This window comes from Leptinotarsa decemlineata, unplaced genomic scaffold, assembly GCF_025532065.1.
Source record: "Leptinotarsa decemlineata unplaced genomic scaffold, Ldec_3_MD MMD2_P_RNA_scaffold_5, whole genome shotgun sequence".
Taxonomy (NCBI): Eukaryota; Metazoa; Arthropoda; class Insecta; order Coleoptera; family Chrysomelidae; genus Leptinotarsa; species Leptinotarsa decemlineata.
In genome coordinates, this window is record NW_027412532.1 from 5,176,715 (window position 1) to 5,198,583 (window position 21,869).

The following is a 21,869-nucleotide window of genomic DNA, read 5'->3' on the forward strand; positions in this document are numbered from 1 at the left end:
GTACCAAAAGTTATTCAGGCTGGCTCGTTTTTGATGTAATGCACTGTATATTGTTTACCCACTATTTTTCATATGATCATTAGCATCGAAATAACCTAAACTAACGTAATTATTCTCATTAATGCCTCATTCAACCTTTAGGCTAGACTCGTCATTTACATAGAAAGGGGCTATTATTTTTTTTGACTCATCTATGGTTGAGTAAACAATAATGAATTAACATAATTTTAAAGTTATGCAAATGAAACTTTCACCCAGTATAATTTTTCAGATGATTCTCGTTACTATCGCATCGAAATTCATGGCCGAATTTTTTTGTATCATGAATCGTAAAAACGTTATTTTTGTTTCAGATCCAATCCTAGCGGACGAAGAAACCACTTCAGGATCAAGAGAAGCATCACCATGCGAAGAACAAACGGAAAACGCGTCTTCGATATTCTTGCAATCTTCCAGAACTTCTCTGAGTACATCCAGATCCGTGGAGGTGAAAGTGACGGTAGCGACGCAAACGGGACATGAGACACCAGATCTCAGTTTCAATCTGGACAAAATGACAGTAGACAGGCACTGCTATGAGTGTAAAGTTAGATACAGGGACCCCAAACCCCAAGATTTGGTCATGTACTTACATGCGTGGAAATATCAAGTAAGACTAAGGGAAATTTTCAGTGAAAATTTTGTTTTTTTGGAAAAAAGAGCTTTTCGGCTTTCTGTTGGGACGAACTTTCAAAAAAAGTTCTTTCATAACAACTACTCAATATGAACATTGATTTTCACGAAAATCACTTTTTCCTAATCAGTTTATACTCCAAACCTTCATTATGGAATTGAAGCAGTAAATATATACATTCATACGGTTACATCAATATCTTTCGTCTGGTATTTTTCTTCCTGACGTCGCTAGCACGGATAGCTAGCTTCTTCGGAGGTGCTTCAATCTCGGATATTTATATCCAAGTCCGAACTAAGAATATTCCCTGAAAATATTCTCGTTTCATCTGAAATCAAACTTCCGTGGCTTTCGACACATTTCATTGAGAGAAACAAAAATGTCCTCAATTTTTTTTCGTTGGCAAGGCTTGAAAATAAATATTTAGGAAAATTGTCGATAAATCAGTCTACTTTCATGTTTCTGTAAAAAAATAATGGAAATTCCATTTCATTCACGGGGAGATAAATAGTCAAATTTTGTCACTACGGATGGGCATGAATATTGCCATCGCTCGCTATTGTCCTGGCCGGAGGCCTTTCAATAGAACATCTTCCCTCTATCTATCGCCACCACTGTCAAGGGAACCCCTATTCTTTCGAACTCACCCCCCTCAACGTGCCGCCGACGCGTCACGTCGACCACACGAGAGGGCGAACTAGCGGGGGCAGAAGACCCTTTTTTTGTTTCCCAAAATAACATTTACAATTATGATTACAATTTGCAATTGATTACTCTAACAAAATAAACATGAGTTCTAATAATTATATACATAGCTAGATAGCACAAGAATATCCATGATCACCATGATTGGGGAGACCGCCGTCTGCCCTCCAGTTCATTGGCACCAAGCTAACAGCATGCCCCTTAAGCTTCTCGTTCATCCCTCACCACATTATCTGCCCATTCATTCACAAACCTTATCCATTCGCTATTCCTTCAGTTCTCTCCTCTCAATGCTATCTCTTCATTTTCCCGTTTCTTATATTCTTTCTATTCGCGCCATCCAGTCCTATCTCCATCCATGCATCTTTCTATCACGAGTTCTGCCGTTTCGGGCACACCGTAGCCGCGGAAACATAGTAGTTCCGGGCCCAGGTTAAACTTGGCAAGGTATCCCGGAAAGTTACCATGTCCCGTAAGCAGCTGGGTGGCCTTGCGCGACAGATTCAGTGATCCATGCCCGACTGTTCTGCAGAATCTGTAGAACACCCGCCCAGTCTCTCCCGTGTCCCAGTCCCTCTGCCACTCTGGTAGTTCCGGGCCCAGGTTGAACTTGGCAAGGTATCCCGGAAAGTTACCATGTGCCGTTAGCAACTGGGTGGCCTTGCGCGACAGATTCAGTGATCCATGCCTGACTGTTCTGCAGAATCTGTAGAACAGCCGCCCAGTCTCTCCCGTGTCCCAGTCCCTCTGCCACTCTGGTAGTTCCGGGCCCAGGTTAAACTTGGCAAGGTATCCCGGAAAGTTACCATGTCCCGTTAGCAGCTGGGTGGCCTTGCGCAACAGATTCTTGCCTGACTGTTCTGCAGAATCTGCTGAACAGCCACTCAGTCTCTCCCGTGTCCCATTCCCTATGCCACTCTGGTAGTTCCGGGCCCAGGTTAAACTTGGCAAGGTATCCCGGAAAGTTATCATGTCCCGTAAGCAGCTGGGTTGCCTTGCGCGACAGATTCAGTGATCCATGTTCGACTGTTCTGCAGAATCTGTAGAACAGCCGCCCAGTCTCTCCCGTGTCCCAGTTCCTCTGCCACTCTGGTAGTTCCGGGCCAAGGTTAAACTTGGCAAGGTATCCCGGAAAGTTACCATGTCCCGTTAGCAGCTGGGTGGCCTTGCGCGACAGATTCAGTGATCCATGCCTGACTGTTCTGCAGAATCTGTAGAACAGCCGCCCAGTCTCTCCCGTGTCCCAATCCCCAATGCCACTCTGGTAGTTTCGGGCCCAGGTTAAACTTGGCAAGGTATCCCGGAAAGTTACCATGTCCCGTAAGCAGCTGGGTTGCCTTGCGCGACAGATTCAGTGATCCATGTCCGACTGTTCTGCAGAATCTGTAGAACAGCCGCCCAGTCTCTCCCGTGTCCCATTTCCTATGCCACTCTGGTAGTTCCAAGCCCAGGTTAAACTTGGCAAGGTATCCCGGAAAGTTACCATGTCCCGTAAGCAGCTGGGTGGCCTTGCGCGACAGATTCTGTGATCCATGCCCGACTGTTCTGCAGAATCTGTAGAACAGCCGCCCAGTCTCTCCCATGTCCCATTCCCCCTGCCACTCTGTCCTACGGACAGAGTGGCAGGGGGACATAATGCCATACTTCGATTCCTAATAATATGCCCCTTCAAATAAAGAAGTCCAGGTTGGCTTTGACATTTGTAGTATACTTTCTATTTTGGTTGTTCCAATTTTTTTTTCTAATGAGTCCATTTCAAATGGTAATATTTCGGAGAATACTCGTTCAATTCATTCGAAATGAAAATCCTTTGAATCAATGTCGTTTCGACAACCTAAGAAACGCGGATTCATTTCGTCAGCACAGATGTTGTGTGCTAGGAATTCGATGACGTTGACGAGCGCCGATTTTGCCTGGTACTGGCGAAAGTTCTACCGGTTCTACTGCAGGTTTTCATGTCTGACGTTTCGTCTACTGCTGCGGTATACATTTTCAAAAGCGATGTGGTAACGGTCGTAATACCCGAGCTGGTGTTCTGGTTCTTGTTCCTGTTGTATCCAACGCACTAACTGCTATTTCTGTACTGGGCGCTCAATTTATATCGTTCTTGGGTAGTAATTTTGGGTACTGTCGAGTATTACTGGGTCTTCGAATGAAATAAAGTGGATATCTTCTTTTTTGAGAGCATGTTCGGCCGAATTGTTGGTTTGACCGAGGCGACAGTTTCTTTTGAACGGTGTTTTGTGAAACATGCGGATGGGCAGGATCGGGCCTCTTCTGTAGACCAGTACCGGTTGCTACTGACGCAATTGCGTCGATTTCCTTACAATAGGACTCTGCTCTGACGGTTTGGCCCGGTTGCAGAAAGTTATAGTGAATAACACCAGCCGCTGACCACTATAGACTAACCATGGTCTTTTTTGGTAATTTTCGCCTTTGGGAAGTGCCTAGGTGGCTCATCGGTGTCCAACCACTGTTCAGGATATCTCTGTTTGTCGTAGAGGATCCACTTTTTATCACACATGACGATCCCATCGAAAAAAGGATGGTTTTAGTTGCACGAAAGCAAAAAAAGACCAGACGTCGAAACGTGACAATTTTGTCTATCGTCCACATCGTGGGGCACTCACTATTCAAACTTTTTTCCTTTACAATACGTGTCAATCCATCAGAAACCGCATTGGAGCTGACGCTCGGTTCTTCCGTTATCCCACGCACCATTTGTAATAGATCAGTCTCCTCCAGGGTACTAAAAATCCTCATCCTGGATAACTGGAGGTCGACCACTTCGGCGCTTATCTTCAAAGCTAAAATTTGGTATCAACCATGGTTTAATCAACAACTATCTCCAAAATCGTAACATTGTCGTCAGATATAATGGTATTTACTTTGATCCCTATGAAATCAACTTGGGTGTCCCACAGGGATCAAACTTGGGGCATTTGCTGTTTGTTTTATTCATCAATGATCCAACATCATGTTTACATATTTCTAAAGGGCTCCTTTTTGCAGATGATTTCAAATGTTTTAAAAAATTTAAACCGTCAGAGATTGTGTTGCACTTCAAAAAGACATTGATGGAATACATAATTGGACCATTGAAAATAAATTATACTTCAATTTCGATGAATGTAATATCGTTACTTTTTTTTGCGGAAAAACCCCCATTGAATTTAGTTACAAAATTATTACAAAATTAGTTAGAAAACAGGAAAAACGAAGTGAAAGATCTTGGGATTATTTATGATTAGGTAACACTTTGTCTTTCTCGAAACATTTTGATGAAATTTGTAAAAAGGCTAACAAAATGTTGAAATTCAATATAAGATCTAGTTATTTGTTTATTTGTTATTCGTTTTCCGATAAAATATCTCTATATCACATTTGTAAGACCAATATTAGAATTTGGAAATCCCAACCTCAGATGCATTTAAACAGAATCCAAAAAATACAAAATAGGTTACTGAGATATTAATACTATAAAGAAAAACACTGTTGGCAGGATTACACAAAAGTCAGATCAATGGATTTGAGGCAGAATTTCAAAATATCATCTCTATATATTAGACGGGATCTAACACAAATAATGTTTTTATACAAGGTGATAAACAACAACATTACAGATATAAACATACTCGAACTCGTAGATTTTAATATTCCCCAGTATCCTACAAGAAGTCTAATCCTTTTTAAACTACCCAAGGCAAGTAAGTAAATAACTGTTCTGAGTCCTCTTTCAACCATGCTTCGTAAAGCAAATGAAATTAATGTTTTAAAAAATTTAGATTTCAGTATTTCCTTCTCAGGTTTCAGATATGATGTTATTGATTATTTATTAGAAATATAACTGTGATCGTAGAGAATAAGTTTGAAAATAAATATTTCAGTGTACGTGTATAGAAGTAAGCTCACACAATTCATTTGTAATAAGAATTTCCATGGGATTAGGCTGTTAAGTCTGTATGAAAAATAAAATAAAAATAAAATAAAATCTCCGGAACGAAATTCAGCAAACCAACGTCGAACAGTGCGTTTATTAACACCATCATTGCCAAATGCCTGGTCAATTTTTCGGGCTGTTTCGGCAGCGCTTTGGTTCAATTTGGTTCAATCTCCCAACAACATTATATATACAGTGCCTTCATTTCAAAACTTCCCACCCCTAGTAATTTGTTTAGCGAGGAGAATTTGCCGTAGGTAAAACACACGTCAATTTAGATATCGAGGGGTTAGTTTAAAACCAGTGCCAGTGGTATTTTAGGTTTAACCCCCTTACCCCTAGCTACCACCCTTAATAATTTTAAATTGCAACTCCTATCTTGTAACACATCATTTTAAAGATCTAAAAAATCCTCACTAAATCCTGATTAGAAAACTGAAATTGGTTGATCTGTTCTCGTAAAATAGGGCAAAAAGAAAATTAATTATAATGAAAAATAAAATAATAACTATTGCAATTGAATAAATGTACCTTACTTTATAAGGTGTTCAGAATGTTCACCATTGGTAGCTTAGCAAAAGTACAATCTAGTCTCGAATTCCTGTCGGACTTTTGTAAATGTTTCTTTATTAATTTGTCTGCATGTGTCAGTAATCTTGTGTCTTAGATCCTGAATGTCCTGCGGGGAAGTTTTGTATACCATCGTCTTCAAATAACCCCAGAGATAGAAATCCAATGGCGTTAAATCCGGAGATCTCGCCGGCCATTTCAGAGCGCCTCTTCTGCAAATCCATTTGTCAGGACACTGTCGGACATGCAATGTGTAGTGTGGCGGTGCGCCGTCCTGTTGAAAATGTAAATTTCCAAGACCGTTCTAAGGACTGTGTTATCGATTACATTTTACAATAAATTTAAATACAATCGACCAGTTGAATTTTCTTCAATAAAAATAGGGCCAATTATTTCGTTTCCCAGAATTCCAGCCCAGACGTTTATTTTTTGTGGATATTGCGTATGATCCTCTCGAAACAAGTGTGGATTTCCATTATCCCAGTATCTACAGTTATGCTTATTTACGAAGCCATTAAGAAAAAAAGTTGATTCATCACTGAAGCAAAAATTTTTTATTTAATTCGGGTCATTTTGTAAGGAAAGAACTTGTTTAGTTTTAAAACTTAGTGTATAGAATCAACTGAAATATTTACCAACTTAGCGACCTTGTAGAAATTGAAGTAATAGGCTCAACGGCGAATTGGCCTAAAATTTCAATCTGTGCGGCTTCCGTAAGAACTGTCGGCTGCTTTACTGCTTTGTTGCACACAGAACCGGCCTCTTCAAATTTTTGAACAAGGTCTAGAACATATCGGTGACTCACATTTTGGCCTGCATGCCTTTCATTAAAAACCCGGGCTGTCCTACGAGCACACCTATCTTCAGCACCATAAATAAAAATAATTTCATTTCTTTCTTGTAAAGTGTACACCATTAGACTTTGTATTACTGTCAGTGCAACTGGGTCTACTTGACAAACAATTCAATTATGGATAACTAATTCTGATGAATATTTTCACCATTTAATTGTAACTGACGCCAAAAAGCAACTGTGTGCCCTTATCTCACTTTCAGCTAAAGCAAAAAACTCTGTGTATAAAAGAGACATAAACATACCGTTATTGAGTCAGTGGTAGCGGTTCCATAAATTTTTGCATTTTGTTATAATTCATTTTCTTTTTGCCCTAATTTACGAGAACGGATCAACCAATTTCAGTTTTCTCAACGGGGTTGAGTGAGGATTTTTAAGATCTTCAAAATGATGTTACAAGATAGGGGGTGTCATTTGAAATTATTAAGTGGGGGTAGCTAGTGGTAAGGGGGTTAAACCTAAAATACCACTGGCACTGGTTTAAAACTTCTCCCTGGATATATAAATTGACGTGTTTTTTGCCTACGGCAAATTCTCCATGCTGAACGAAGTACTAGGGGTGGAAAGTTTTGAAATGAAGGCACTTAATAGTAATAAGCTGAATAGAGGCAAATAATTAAAATTTGGAAAAAAGTTACAGCATCAATGTATAGAGTACCTACCAATATTTACTACGAGACAGTAAAATAATTATTGATTGAGATATGGAGCTACAAAAACACATGACATTGAAATGGATAAAACTTTTGAAACAGCCTGAATGATGTAATACGATTTCATTCGAAGAAAATTCTGTTTAAAAATCTGTTTGAAATTTGTTTTTCCATTATTCAGCTGTCGCCCCCGTACGAACGACAACTCTCAGAAGTTGAGAAACTTGTGCGAGTTAAGGACTAACGAGGTCTTACCTTTTAACGTGTGATAACGTGTGTGATGATTTGAATCTTATTTTTCAGGGTCCAGGTTGGGAGTATTCCACGGACTTACCCGATTGGGCCGCCGTCGATTGGGTGGAGCCCGACGTATCGGAGTGATGACTACAAAACAGGCTCTGTAATCTACCCTAATGATCTGACATTTTTCATTCGTCATATTATCAGGTCCTTGTAAAAAGATGCGTATGCCCGATCAGGCAGGGTCCAAATTCAGTATATAATCATCTTTTCGTTTTCAAAAATAACTCATTCAGAAAATTATAAACGTATTTCAGTGCTGACACCTAAGGCTTTACAACAGTAATACTAATCTACTTCAAAAGTAAATTTGGAAAAAGTGTGAGACAAGAAGAAGATGTCATTTGAATATTTTTCTATACGAAGTCATTTTTATCAAAATAACGCTGGGGAAAAAAGTAACATTGTTATTACTATCCTCCGCTCATTTCCCATCGGAAAAGTACTGAAATACAATATCGTGCCTTGATTGTCTGTCGTGAATTGATTTGCAGGTTTCTTCTTGAAAATATATCTAGTTAAAATTCATATCAGCTTGATCGGACCCTTGCTACTACTTCTCATTAGATTTTAAGAGCCTTCAGATGAATCTGACAGATTTGCCAATTTGAACATTCTTGATGAAATATCGAATTCCGTTAAGTGAATATTTGAAACAATCAGGGCCGGATTAAGGGGAGGGGAGGCTGGGCTATAGCCCCGAGGCCTGCACATGTGAGGAGCTCCCACAATAAAGATAAAAAAATATTCAAATTTTAACGGGTGCTGACCCGTCAACTTTTACTCATGAGTTACAGAGAAATAAAATTAAACAAAATCGGGAGAACGGTTTACCCTGCAGGTCATCCTTAAAACTTCTACAAGCAATGAAAATTATATAAAATAGGCTACGAGCAACGATGGGACAAAACCATCTATCGAAGCTAACCCTACTCAGTATTGAAAGTGATTCACTCCGGAAGCTAGATTTCAGCTAAATCATCAACGACTTTCCGTTAAAAAAACTCGCGAATTTCCATTCCTTAACAGGGTAATTCAGTTGGAAAAAAATATATTTGACTTCGACAAACTACTAGTTACATTCTTTGTTGACAATAAATTTCTCAAAAGACTTGGGAGAAAAAAAGTATTGCTTCTGTTTGGAAAATAATCCATAATGCTCCAGGGCATCCAGACTTCCAAATCCGGCCCTTGGAACAGTAGTTGAGGTTTTTATATGAATAGTAAACGAACTAGAGTTCCTAGACAAATAGAGTCTTCCAAAATTCACAGGAATAGTGGGTGAGAGTTTGTTTGAAGGTGGTTATATCATATTAGACAATGGAAGTCCGAAATACCGAAGAGCGGGGGTAAGAGTGTGTTGTTCCAGGCTTCCTATAATAAATTGTGTATACTTCTTGAATGAATATATTTTTCATAATTCCTGTTCTGTTCACGCATTACTTCTTCCTATACCTAATGAAAAAATACATTAATTTCTTTGTTTTGAGATTTCATAGTGGTGTTGCACCTTGAAGTGTAAAATATCTTCATCTGAAGGAGATTTTTGATATCGTGAAACCAAAATTTTAGGTTAATTTATTCATCGAAATTCACTTTTCTTACAACTCCTTATCATAGGTCCCTCCCATGTATTTTTATTGGCTGAAAATAACTCTCCATACTTGATTATCGCTTATGCAAAATATTTTCCTAACACGACAATTCTAGATAGTGATAGACACGATGAAAATTCAAAAACGAAAACTGACCTAAAAAATTTGTGACTTCAGTGGAGTCGACATTTCGCCAAATGTGACCTCAAGGGTCATCAAAATCTTAGTGGCGCGAATTTATCTGGGTTTTCCATCGGTGCGGCAACACTGTATCCGATTTTAATTCACTAGATTGTTGTCTCTGTTACAAATGAAAACAAATATCCTAATACTTGCAGAGAATTTAGCATAACAGATTGATTACTCTCCAATTTTTTTTACTGAATAAAACTTTCATATCAATGACAAACTACCAATTAGTAACCCATAATCTATTGAAAATCCATAAAACAAAATCGTTTGGCATTGAAGTTAAACAAATGACAGGTGTCTGATGTTCATTCAGCACACTGTTGTCACTTTTACCAAAAATATTCGCCTGATGAATAAATCAACTTCAAAATATCAAACGACTAGTCATGGCGAAAAACGACACAACTGACAGGTGACGTCAACAACATCTAAGAAAACATTTTGGTTTGGCGTAAAAATGTGTATTGTACTTTAGGTTAGAATTCAGCTGTTCACATTTTATCCGCTTTTGAGCAAAGAAACGATACATGTAAGTTGCCCCTTCCCTTTATTTATGCCATGTTATGATGATAAATAAAATGTATTTTTTGAGTTGGCTACACTGTGTATTTGTTACTAGTGTCAGTTGTCACGTGTATTGTTCACGACATAACCTCTAGTGAATATTATGAAATGAAAATGACTTTCAAACGGCAAAGAAAACTTAAAAATGGTTTTTATAACAACACTTATTCTGAGACGATTTCACTCATCTCAGCATGTAACCTAATTCTTTGTTTTTCCGGAGTTTTCCATTGCCACCTTCATGCGCTAATGGGCCCTCGAATATTGCTAGACTTATGCGTCATTACTGCAGTGTTGCCAACAGACATCGGTCAAATTACACGCCGCCAACTGTCAAATTACACGTTTTTGCACGCAAATGTTCATGATTACACCCTCTCTGGACACCCTCTTAACATTGAAGAGTAGAGGCAAGGAAATTTTTTTCGTAAGTCTTTAACGGTAAATTAGCACAGATTGAAATATCGTGACCTCGAAACCGCCTGTTAAGAGAATGTATATAGTTGATTCTGCTAATTACACGGCTGACGGAACTGGGAATAGCTCTAATGCACCCTTGACTCTCTTTCAATACTTGTGTAGCTTTTGTTCGATGCATTGCCATCTCATGTGCTATTGTGCTATCGAGAAAAATGTCCTGAAGTAGGGGAGTCAAAACATCTGTTAATGAAAATGGTAAATTATTAGTTGCCAGAAGGCCTGCTAATTTGATTTCTGCTTGTCTCGTTTTTTCAGACAATGGATTATTCAATAACTTCGATAAATCTGAAGAGGTGGAAACTTGTTTCTCTAGAAATTTATGTTTTGTAGATTGTCTGTGTTTCAACAAGGTTGCCTTATGAGGTAGAATATTTACATGGCATAATTTGCAAAAAGCCTGACATTCTTTATGTTTTCCCATATCTTTTGACTTCGTCAACCAATTTTTCAAATTTGATTCTTGCAACCAACACTCACAAAATTTATATTTTTTAGTTTTCTTCGTAGTTTTCACTTCTGACTCAATAGTATCGTCAACCTTAATACTAGATGTACTTGGCGCTACTAAAAATTCTGATGAAGACATTTTACATCTAACTTCAGGTTTATTATTCATCTTCTCATTTCTCTCTAATATGAGCTACTTCAGAAATTACACGCAAAATTCCATTACACGCATATTACACGCAAAATTCCATTACACGCATAATACACGCAAGGGGTAAAAATTACACGCATTTCGTGTAATTACACGCAAATTGGCATCACTGCATTACTGGCCTAACCGCATTTATTTCGAAATGTGAAAGGGGAGCCATAACATAACAATCTGTATCAAACAATCTCTTGCAATTGCTTGATTGCAGTATTTTGATGATAAATTGATTTTGATGACTACGTACCTACAACCAAAAATCAATTTGGTTAAGTATTCACACTGATATTCAACAATTTATATTCGAATAGATTGGCAACATTGCTGGTTTTTTTAATTTGACATAATGTGACAGTATTGCATTTTCCGCAATTTTAGATCATTAGGACCCATAATTTGTTTAATTTCACTAGAAGAATATTGACAGCATTAATTTTCTCAGTGTCTCATTAAGACACAATACCAAAATATGCTAAATTTTATTATTCTGTCTGTCTGTTGGGTAGGAAAAGTGATTGTAAGCCCACAGTACTTAGGCCACATGTGACCCATTGTACATGGATTGAGCATGGGTGTAAGATTTGGCTAGTTTCGCAATTGTCGAAGTTATCAGGCCGTAGGTGCTACTGGTTTTTTTTTTATTTGTATATCCTTTTCTCTTGGAAAACTTCCTGAAAATTGAGTTGAATTCAGTGACACTTGAAAAAAATCATTCAGAGTAATAGTCAACTGTGATACGAGAAATATCTTTCTGAAATAACAAAAAACAAGGCACTGAAATAACAAAAAACAAGGCACTGAAATAACAAAAAACAAGGCACTGAAATAAATATCAATTACAAACGCAGTGTTGCTACTATTTCTATTAAAATTTGGAAAAATGTTTCATATACCTACATCCAAAAATCATTACTGTTTGATTCAGTTTAAATTATACTTTCTGATGAAGAAAACTACTGGTGGTTTCCATTTCATTGTTTAATTAAATACATTGTCATTCTTTTGACATGTTATTCAACTTGAATGTATCAGAAACGAAATTATAAGCAAATGGCATATCTTTCAGATTCATTCATCGGCAGCATACCTATGAATAGTATCGGTTAGTCACTGACTGGGATTGTTTGGTTTGTAAAATAATTCTTAAGTAAATATATTTCCTTGATAGTTTCAGTATTCTTGTAGGTAAATGATTTAATACTGTGTAGATAATCGACAAAGATGAAGGAAGTTTGACTGATTCATTCGCTAGTTCTCAAATACTCTGTGAGAGAGAAAAAAAATATCAATTTACCTGACATTGGAACAGTCCAACACAGTTTGGACATCTGTTTCAGCATATCTTTTTGACAGGTATGGTGGAGACGTTGTCAATGTGCATATCAGTAATGCCAACATAGAACTTACCAAAATAATGTTCCTAGCAACAGGAACAGGTTAGCTGATAACTGCAATCAACTAAGGAACAGATTGATGTGTTTAATCTGATCATCGTCCTGATAAAGTATCTAGTGAAGCAATTATATATCTAAGCGATATCTAAAAATTTATAAATGAGGCTTCTGAATTTCGTCCTGTACACATATGGATTCGATGTACATCAAATAAACGAATGAGGTAGTAGAAACAGCTCACCCTGAATATCCAACAACAAAACTATGAAGTTCTGTCTCCAAGTTTAATCTTTCATTAGGCATATTTCTAATCGTCGAGACGAAAAAGTTCAGAAAATGTAATATTGGAATAATTGGTTCCATGTAGAACGAACAATCATGTTCCTTCATCTTCCAGCCTACATTTCATTGATGGAAAAAAGACATTTTGTAATTTTTTGTGATATTTTTATGCTAACTTCGTCTTGAATGTTAATTTTCATTCCTCATGGGTGGTTTATTATTTGGAGTGTTTTACTTGATATAAGTTTAGTCAGTGCTAACTTGGAATGTTGTAATAAACGCATATACAGGGCATATGGAAGCACGAATTATGATCGGTGAAGATTTTCGTCATTGTCTCATTCTATTGGTCTTCGGGGTTCCCCTGTATCATGCGTAATGTAAATATCTAGTGACTTGTGTGAAAATGAAAAAAAAAGTAAAAATACACTTCATTGCAACTGGGTTCATAAAATAGATCCCACTGGTATAATGCACCTCAGATTTTTCGAATGTAACGTTTTTTTTTTCATGTTCTTCAATAATAATCAAACAAAATCAACGATGCTACATTATTGAAAGATAGTTATCGATAAAACTCGTGCAGACATGCCAGTGTGACTTAAAAGACAATTATAGGGACCTAAGTACTCTACGATAAAAAATAAGTTTAAGATAATCAAAAACATTGTTTGCTGGCAAGAACTGTACTATGTAAATCTCCAAACATCTAACGACATTCTTCAGTTGACAAAACCAATTTTCACACTATTCTGTTTCATACTAAGGAGAATTTATATAGATAAATTATCTAAAACGGAGAATTTGAAGTACTCTATACAAATTGTAATCAAAATATTCACAATAAAACCGAAACAATGTATTTTTCAAAATCAAAAAGGGTTTTTACTGTGCATTTATTTTAATCTTCAGTTTTCCGTTTGATTATTTCTTGTCAAAGGAAAATATTCGTTTACAATATTCGATTTCCACAAAAAAACGCTCCATTAGAAACCAAAGTAGCTCGACAGGAAACAGTTTTTGACATGAGACGACTGTGTACTTACTCCCATCAAAGGAATCAATTTTCCTTACCAAATACATTAGCATAATTGAAAATCTAACTTTATATTGAAAAAAAGAAAAACAAATACGTGATGTGTTGAAACTCAATGTCGATACAAATTTTCATAACCTACCCCACACCTGACACCAAATTGCTTTGACACGCAGCAATTATTTTTCTGGTACGAGTCGATGAATGCATAATAATGAATTGTTGTTGTGTCTTTTCTAAATAATAAAACGGCTAGCGTAGTTTGTGCTTCGGACTACATACTTTTATTTCATCTCTTAGTTGAGACAACTGAATCATAATTTGTAACATGCTTCACTTCCATAAAAACATCCTCTTATAAATGTGTGTATACTTTCTCATTCATTAGGATTTTTATGAGTTGTTCGAGACATTCTATACTTGTTTCAGCTAGTCAAAGGCTTCAGACATTCCAAAGTGATATAGAAAATCAACGGTCGATAATTTATATTCATCTGAAAGTACAGTTAGAAAAAGTTCAAAAAATATCAAAAGGATATCATTCATTAATATAAGCTGTGTGAACACGTCCCATCAATTGAATCAAGTCCTGAGGTAGAGGGAACCTTGTAGAAATATTTCTGTCGAAATATGTATTTCGTGTTGTCATTATCAGTAATTGCTAAGAGCAATATTTTATTTCTCTTTCAAAGAAATTCAACACATCCAGAATATTTGGAAAGATCAAATGAATAACAATGTCTCATGAGTCAAAAATCTTTTCCTCAAGCGTTGATAGAGCTATTGCAACATATTTTGTTTTTTTCCTTACCCACTGAGATTCCACAAGCTAAATCAATAATATTGATGTGGAACAACTTATGAAATATCTGAAGCGAACTCAGAAGCGACATATAAACTCTTTCAAAACGCATTTAACATGCATATCTTTTAGCTAGCAAAATTAAAGAATATTCTAAAATTCAAACAATCCATATGAGCTTAACATTGTAAGTAATCTTTTGTAAATTTTTAAATGGAAAATGATAAATTTAGATTCAACCAGCTTAGAGCTTTCATTTTGAAGTTAGGGTAGCTGCAGATATAGTGGAAAACAAAAATTTGACAAATCTTGAAGAATTCAAAATATTTTCTTAACCGTAGTAAATAGTCGCATGATATGTATGAAAACACTGGTTTGTTATTTAAACATTTCATTTTTTGAGAGATGTAGTGTTTTAAATTTCACCGCTTCTGGTCCAAGAAAACCCGTAATGTTCGATGTTTTGACCAGCGCATAATCTTATTGTTGTTATTTTGTGATTTGTAAAAGACAGTATTGTGTTGAGCCTATATACATATGCGTCACTCACGTTTATTGTTTATTGACGAATATAGTTTATTTCATAGTGTAAATTAATTTTACATTCTTAGTAGTGATTACTAGCAAAAATGACCTGCTTTGATTTTATTGAGAATTAATAAATTCCGTTCACAACTATCTCTGCTTTGTAAATAAAGTTCAAGATGATGTGTAATCATGAAGTCATTGTCAAGGAAAATCGGGTCGAGTCATTTTTGCATTTTATGTATTTGTAACCAGTTCATGAAATACAAGACAAATTTCAAGAACGAATGGAAATTTTTGCGATCATTTTGTAGTTATAGTGTGTAATATACTTGGATTGAACAAATTGTTTTTATTTTGTCCTTCGTTACAATGATAATAAGCTGACTTTTCAATAAGGATGGGTACCTTCTTCTCCCCATAAGTATTTTTATGAGCAGTGAGTGGCCCTCAAGATCACCTGATTGAGGTCCATTGAAAACTTATTCAATTCAACTGAAATAAGCGTCATTTGAATCAGTATACTCTTGCCATGATGAAGTCGATGAAGGCCGTTTTTGCCTGGTCCTAACTGGCGAAGATTCTACCATTGACAAAGTTCCTCACAATATGACTCAGCTATGATGAGCACCTTTGGGAAGTGATTCATGTCAGTGCAAATATCAACTTGCTAATAGTGAATTTCTCGAATTCAAATCATAAAACGAATCACCATGTAACTACTAATATACATTGTGATAAAATGTCATTTCGAAATAATTAGAAGTATCACTAAAATTTAAAAAAAAAGTTAATTCAGATAATAATTTGGTGAATCTTTATTTTTCAACAGGTTTGGTACCTAATAATGCGAAAAAAGAAACAAGTGATGATTCACCAAAACCAGAGGCTAAAAAGCCCTGTACGGCTGAATCTAACGCATCGTCAGGTGAAGCTGACGTGCAAAAACCCTCATATGAGAAAGTTGTCGCGGATATCAAGGTGGGAATCTTGCACCTTGACTAACCGACTACCTCAATAACAGCAGAGCATATACATTGTGCCTGCCCCGCTGGGGACCGAATCAGGTGTTTGGAGTTCGACAGAGCCGTACTCACACCATCTGACCTGAAAGACCACTCATCATACAAACTAATCGGCTTCGTTAAGAAGCTGGGTTTAATTGGTCGATGTGAATAGGTGTGAGCCACAATAAGCCCTCTCGGGTTGCGATGGAGGACCTAACCCAAACTACCACTGTATTCAAATCGTTTACACAAGTGCATTTTCTTTGTTTACATCTCACAATGAAAGTAAAATTTCAGAAAGTTCAAAATTCTATTCATTGCGCTGAGACACATTCTGAAGTCCCAGTTGTGTTGTCTCATATCAATTCACCCACATTCAACCATAATTAGTTTACTTCGTAAATAATTGAATTTTGAATCAGCTCATTGAAAATGCTGGTTTTGCAGCTACGAAATATAGAAGTTTATAATTCATCCCAAATTCCTTTTTTTTCGTATCGGGATTAAATCTAACGAAATTGAGTTTTCCCTTGCGCGCTTCTTCTAAATAATCTTTCAAATATGAATCCTTGTCCTCTTCTGGAATCTTAGAAAATACTGGATCCAAAGCCATGTTGAATCCTGAAACACAAAACTGTTATTACGTTCAGCCCTGTAGACAATAAACTGATGCAACAACTGAAACATCGTGAGTTACAAAGAGTTTTCAATAAATGTTCAAAAATATACAAAATTCACAAATATGTCCTCCTAGGTACCAAACGTGTCAACGCTTCTTCTTTTAAATAATGTAAACTGTGTGAGATATGCTCAAATGAACTCGCACTAGTATTTTGCAGACATTCCAACCTGTTTTACAAGAAAGGAGTTTTTCCTTTCTGACGTTCAGCCTATTCCCAAAAAGGGCAAGAAATATCTTCCAAATAACTATAAACCAGTCGCTTTGCTATCAGCGATATCAAAAATCATGGAGAAAGTAGTAATTCACCATATCCTCAAATATTTGGAAGGCTTCAACATCTTGGGCGATCATCAATATGGCTTTCGGAAACAGGCGACATGGAGAATCAAGAGCTGTTGCGATTGATATTTCTAATAGCAGGGGAGCCCACGATGCAAAATGGGGATTTACTCGAGCGTCATTGAGACATTAGGTTGCAAAGCTTAGATGATAAGAAGAAAAAAATGTTATATAATATATACCTTTTGATAGCATCAATGTCCTACGTATCTAGTTTTAGGCTATCAATTTTTCTGTACGTCGCCACTAGATGGCGCTGTAGAACAATTTTTTTAAAGCACTGTTCTATAACGCTGCTCACGCCTAAGTTCGTTGATTCTGATTCTGTCAACATTGGAACAGAAGTGATACAGCAAAATAGTACTAATCAGTACTACAACTACCAAATTCTACGCAGGCAACAACTAGTTTTTGATAATGTTGGTATGTTGATCTGATCGTTTGCATGATGTGGGTGGTTGTACGTAAGGGTGAAAAGTCAGATTTTCTGAGGGGGTGTTAAGTGCAACAAAAAAAGCTCTCATTCAATAATCTGACGATCTCGATCTGACGCAAACTCGCGGCCATTATTATAATGTTCAAAAAAAATTCGCCATTCTGAAATACTCAAGCGCATCAGATTGAGATATATATGGCTCATCTTTATGTTTTAGACGTGCTGCCTCATAATCTGACGATTATCTAGAGGAATTCGCTTAATCTGACAAAAACAATTTTTTTTTCATTCATTTTTTTCATTCATCATTGAACTTAATCAATTGAAAAGCTCAGGAAATATCATGCAAATGAATAAGTGTATGTTTTTTAAGTAGAATACTTAATTTTTCATAATCAATTGATTATTTGATGGAGAAAAGAGAAATGAAACTTTCTATGTTTTTTACCACTTTCATTTGTAACTAACGATACTGCTGGAGTGTCCTATAAGGACATTTTCAAACTTATATATAAATTTCATTTCTCTCTTCTTCATTAATTAATCAATTGATTATAAAAAATTTATTTTTTTGAGCATTTTTTAAAATTATTTTCTTATAAATACAAGTATGCTACTTAAAAAACATACACTTTTTTATTTGCATGCTATTTCCTGTGCTTTCCAATTAAGTTCAATGAATTAAAAAAAAATATTGCTTCTATCAGATTAGGCGAATCCCTTTAGATAATCGTCAGATTATGAGACAGCACGTCTAAATCAAAAAGATGAGCCATATATATCTTAATCTGACGCGCTTGAGTATTTCAAAATGACGAATTTTTTTCCACATTATAATAATGATCACGAGTTTGCGTCAGATCGAAATCGTTAGATTATTGAATGAGAGATTTTTTTTGTTGCACTTTTAATATTTACGTACAACCACCCACATCATGCAAATGATCAGATTAACATACCGACATTATTAAAAATACGTAGGAAATTGATGCTATCTATATCTGACGCGCTCGAGTATGTCTATGCAATTTTTTACATATTTGAAGATCTATAGCCGCTTCCCCCACCGATGGAAAGGTATATATTATATAACATTTTTTCTTCTTATCATCTAAGCTTTGCAACCTAATATGACGCTCGAGTAAATCCCCATTTTGCATCGTGGGCTCCCCTGCTAATAGGTCAAAATTCAATTTTTGAAAACTCACCATTGAAATGCATCTCATCTGGAAATAAAGTTGTTCGATTTTCGGAAAACTTCCTAATGTTCACAAATCCAACCTCCAGGAAAGCATTTTCCCACTCTGTCTGCGGATCATCACTCCACAAGAAGTCCGAAATGTATTTTTCATAGCCGTAACTCCCCCATTTGGGATGTTGGGACATATTGAAGAAAACGTCACCTGCAGTATTCTTTTCCAGAAAAAAAACCGCAAGTTTTCCTCCTGGTTTCAACATGTTGAATATGTTCTCTGCTGCCCGCCTGCAAACACCACCAGCAGTTCAATCAAATGTATTATGTATCACGAGAAATTCAAACTGAAGTTTTAGGTCCAGATGCAAAGTAGAACACATGAATATGGCAAGTGTGATCTTGACGAAACGACACGGATATACATAAAGGTAATGACCATTACATTGCGGAAAATAAGGTTAGCTATACAGGGTGGGCCATCGAAAACTTGACATGGAGGTTTTGGGTACTAATCTTGCAATATGAAAAAACGCTCAGACATGTCAATTTTTATTGGGAGGGGGATAGTTTTTCCCCACTTACAGCGTCGTCACTTCAACCCCGAAAAATCTGTTTTAAAATCTGTTTTTCCGTTAATCAGCTGCCGCCCCCATACGAACGACAACTCTCAGAAGTTGAGAAACTTGTGCGAGCTAAGGACTAACGAGGTCTTACCTTTTAACGTGTGATTCCTAACACGGTAGAGGGGTGAACAGCCCTTGGAATTTTAATAGGGAACTAGGGGGAGTCGCACATCATTTGAAAGATCTTAGAATTCTCCAAACAACGGTGTACATTTTTTTTTTAATTTAGACGAACCATAATAAATTTAGAGTTGAAATTACTTACTTTATTCTCATGTTAGCATATATGCTCAAATGGGGCACTTCCAGCTTCCATGTAATAATAGAGATTCTGCTTGAAACGTTTTCGAAAATTGTGGAGCATTTCTGGAGTGATTTGGCAACATTCATTTGTGATTCGTTGCCGTAAATCTTCGAGTGATGCAGGAGGAATACAGTAAATTCTGTTTTTCAAATGACCCCACAGAAAGAAATCTAACGACGACAGGTCTGGTGATCGTGGTGTCCATTCAATAGTGCCCCGCCTCCCAATCCAGTGATCCGGAAAAGTCTGATCTGAATACTGCCGAACAGGCAGAGCACAGTGCGGAGGAGCCCCATCTTGTTGAAATATTAATAGATCCTCCCGATAATTGTGGTCATTTTCAATAATATCAGGGAGAAGGGAATTAATAATATCTTCCAGAAGCTCCACATACATTTCTCAGGTTGAATTGCCTTCTTGAAACAATGGGACAACAAACAATACGGCCACCAAAAATTCCATCCCATACATTTAATTTTCGTGGACGTTGAGTATGCACTTCATGAGCTTCAAAAAGATGTGTCACAGACCCCCCCTTTCCATTTAATTTTTTTCCCAGATGATGCCCAGTCGCCATCTTGAAAATTTCATCTGTCAATTTAACTTCAAAATAAAGTATTCATGCATTAAGAAAATGCACTGTATATCCAGAAAACTATACTTTGTTTGTTTGTCATAAAAAATGCATTGGCTACAAACCGAAAATGTTCGTTTAGTACAAACAACTGGATTATTTTCATTAGCTACAAATATTCTATATCGAGAAACTCGTTACATTTACAGAAAATGAAATATTTATGCCATCCCTTCTGAAATACATTCCATTCGAGAAATCTGAACAATTTTCAACAAATAATGTTTTCTCCGTGATGTTATTCGTGAATTCATTCGCACAAATGAGAATATATCAACTATTCAAAACCATACTCACCTGGGTTTGACAATCCAATGGAAGCACAGAAAAGATACCACATGATCGAAATGATTGATGAACTCGTCTGGTATTGAGTCACCTTCCGCGTCCAAGGTTCTGAACTCGATATTGAAATCATTCACCATTCCGTATTTCTTCTTTGCGAACTGGACCATTTCTTCCGAAACGTCAGTTGCAACATACCTCTTCAAATTCCTCGGCAATCGAAACCGGAACGTTTCTACAGTGTACTTTCCGTCCCCCATTCCTATTTCCAAAATAGATTCGCCATCCTTCCATGTTTCCGAACTCAGATATTTGTCGAGGAAATAGTTGTTTTCCCTTTCCTGTACGGTGTTGTTTTTCGAGTATAACTCTGGTCGGTTCATATTAGTGACACGTGGTGAACTGAGTCTTGTCGATGTTGAAAGAAATTGGCGGTGAACAAAATAGTTTATCTCCGCATATCGATTGACATGATGGGGAGAGAGGGGTAAACATTTCCAAATTGACTCAGTATAATAACAATTTTCTTCAAGAAAATGAGGGCCTTCCCAAGCATATCCTAAAGTGAGATTCTGAATTTTCAGATCGCAAAAATATTTTTCGGGAGCTACCGATATTAGATTGTTTCCGTTTTAATGGTTATAATCTGAACTGTAGGTAATATATCGGTGAATCATTCAATTAAACCAAAATAAGCACCATTTGAATCAGTGCACTTTTGCCAATGTAACACAAGTCGAATAATTTCGTCATCATAAAAATCGGATGAAGTCGACGAAGGCCGTTTTTGCGTGGTCCTGATTGGTGAAGGTTCTACCGGTGAGAAAGTTATCGAAGTCCTTGAACAGGTGGTAGTTGTTTGGCGAGAGGTCTGAGCACGTTTGTCGTGGAGCAGGATAGGACCTCTTCTGTACCGGTAGCGGCTGCTGCTGACGCAATTTTCGGTACAATTCATCGATTTCTCCAAAATATGACTCTACTGTGATGGTTTGACCCAGTTGCAGAAAGTTATACTGAATCACATCAGCCGCTGACAACCATACAGTAACCATGGTCTTTTTTGGTGAGGTGGCCCATGAGTATCCAACCACCGTCTGGAACATCTATTGTCGTACGGGATCCACTTTCCATCACGTGACGAAAAA

The 21,869-nt window shown here is 36.8% G+C and overlaps 2 protein-coding genes across 10 annotated transcripts in view; one reads left to right on the forward strand and one right to left on the reverse strand.

Annotated features, from left to right (window-relative positions):
* LOC111509630 (pseudouridylate synthase RPUSD2) overlaps positions 1-15,565 on the forward strand; it is a 321,032-nt gene extending 305,467 nt beyond the window's left edge. For all 9 annotated transcript variants that reach the window (XM_074169320.1, XM_074169317.1, XM_074169319.1 and 6 more), the window contains 2 exons: positions 354-649; positions 7,698-15,565. In XM_074169320.1, the coding sequence (XP_074025421.1) occupies positions 354-649; positions 7,698-7,775 (374 nt within the window). In that variant the 3' untranslated portion in view covers positions 7,776-15,565. The remainder of the gene's footprint in view (positions 1-353; positions 650-7,697) is intronic.
* On the reverse strand, positions 15,443-21,165 carry LOC111509627 (juvenile hormone acid O-methyltransferase-like). Its single transcript, XM_023165406.2, has 3 exons — positions 20,737-21,165; positions 18,892-19,166; positions 15,443-16,847 (listed from the first exon to the last, which is right to left on the reverse strand). Exons 1-3 carry the CDS (start codon positions 21,105-21,107, stop codon positions 16,645-16,647), a joined length of 849 nt encoding a protein of 282 aa, XP_023021174.2. The 5' UTR covers positions 21,108-21,165; the 3' UTR covers positions 15,443-16,644.
* Between the last annotated feature and the right edge of the window lie 704 nt (positions 21,166-21,869).

Excerpts from the sequence above, each read along its gene's own strand:
- LOC111509627 (XM_023165406.2), bottom strand. The coding sequence starts at position 21,107 with ATGAACCGACCAGAGTTATACTCGAAAAACAACACCGTACAGGAAAGG. Across the intron at positions 19,167-20,736 it reads CATTGGATTGTCAAACCCAG|GCGGGCAGCAGAGAACATAT; the intron begins GTGAGTATGGTT and ends TGGTGTTTGCAG. Across the intron at positions 16,848-18,891 it reads AGATGAGATGCATTTCAATG|GATTCAACATGGCTTTGGAT; the intron begins GTGAGTTTTCAA and ends TTTGTGTTTCAG.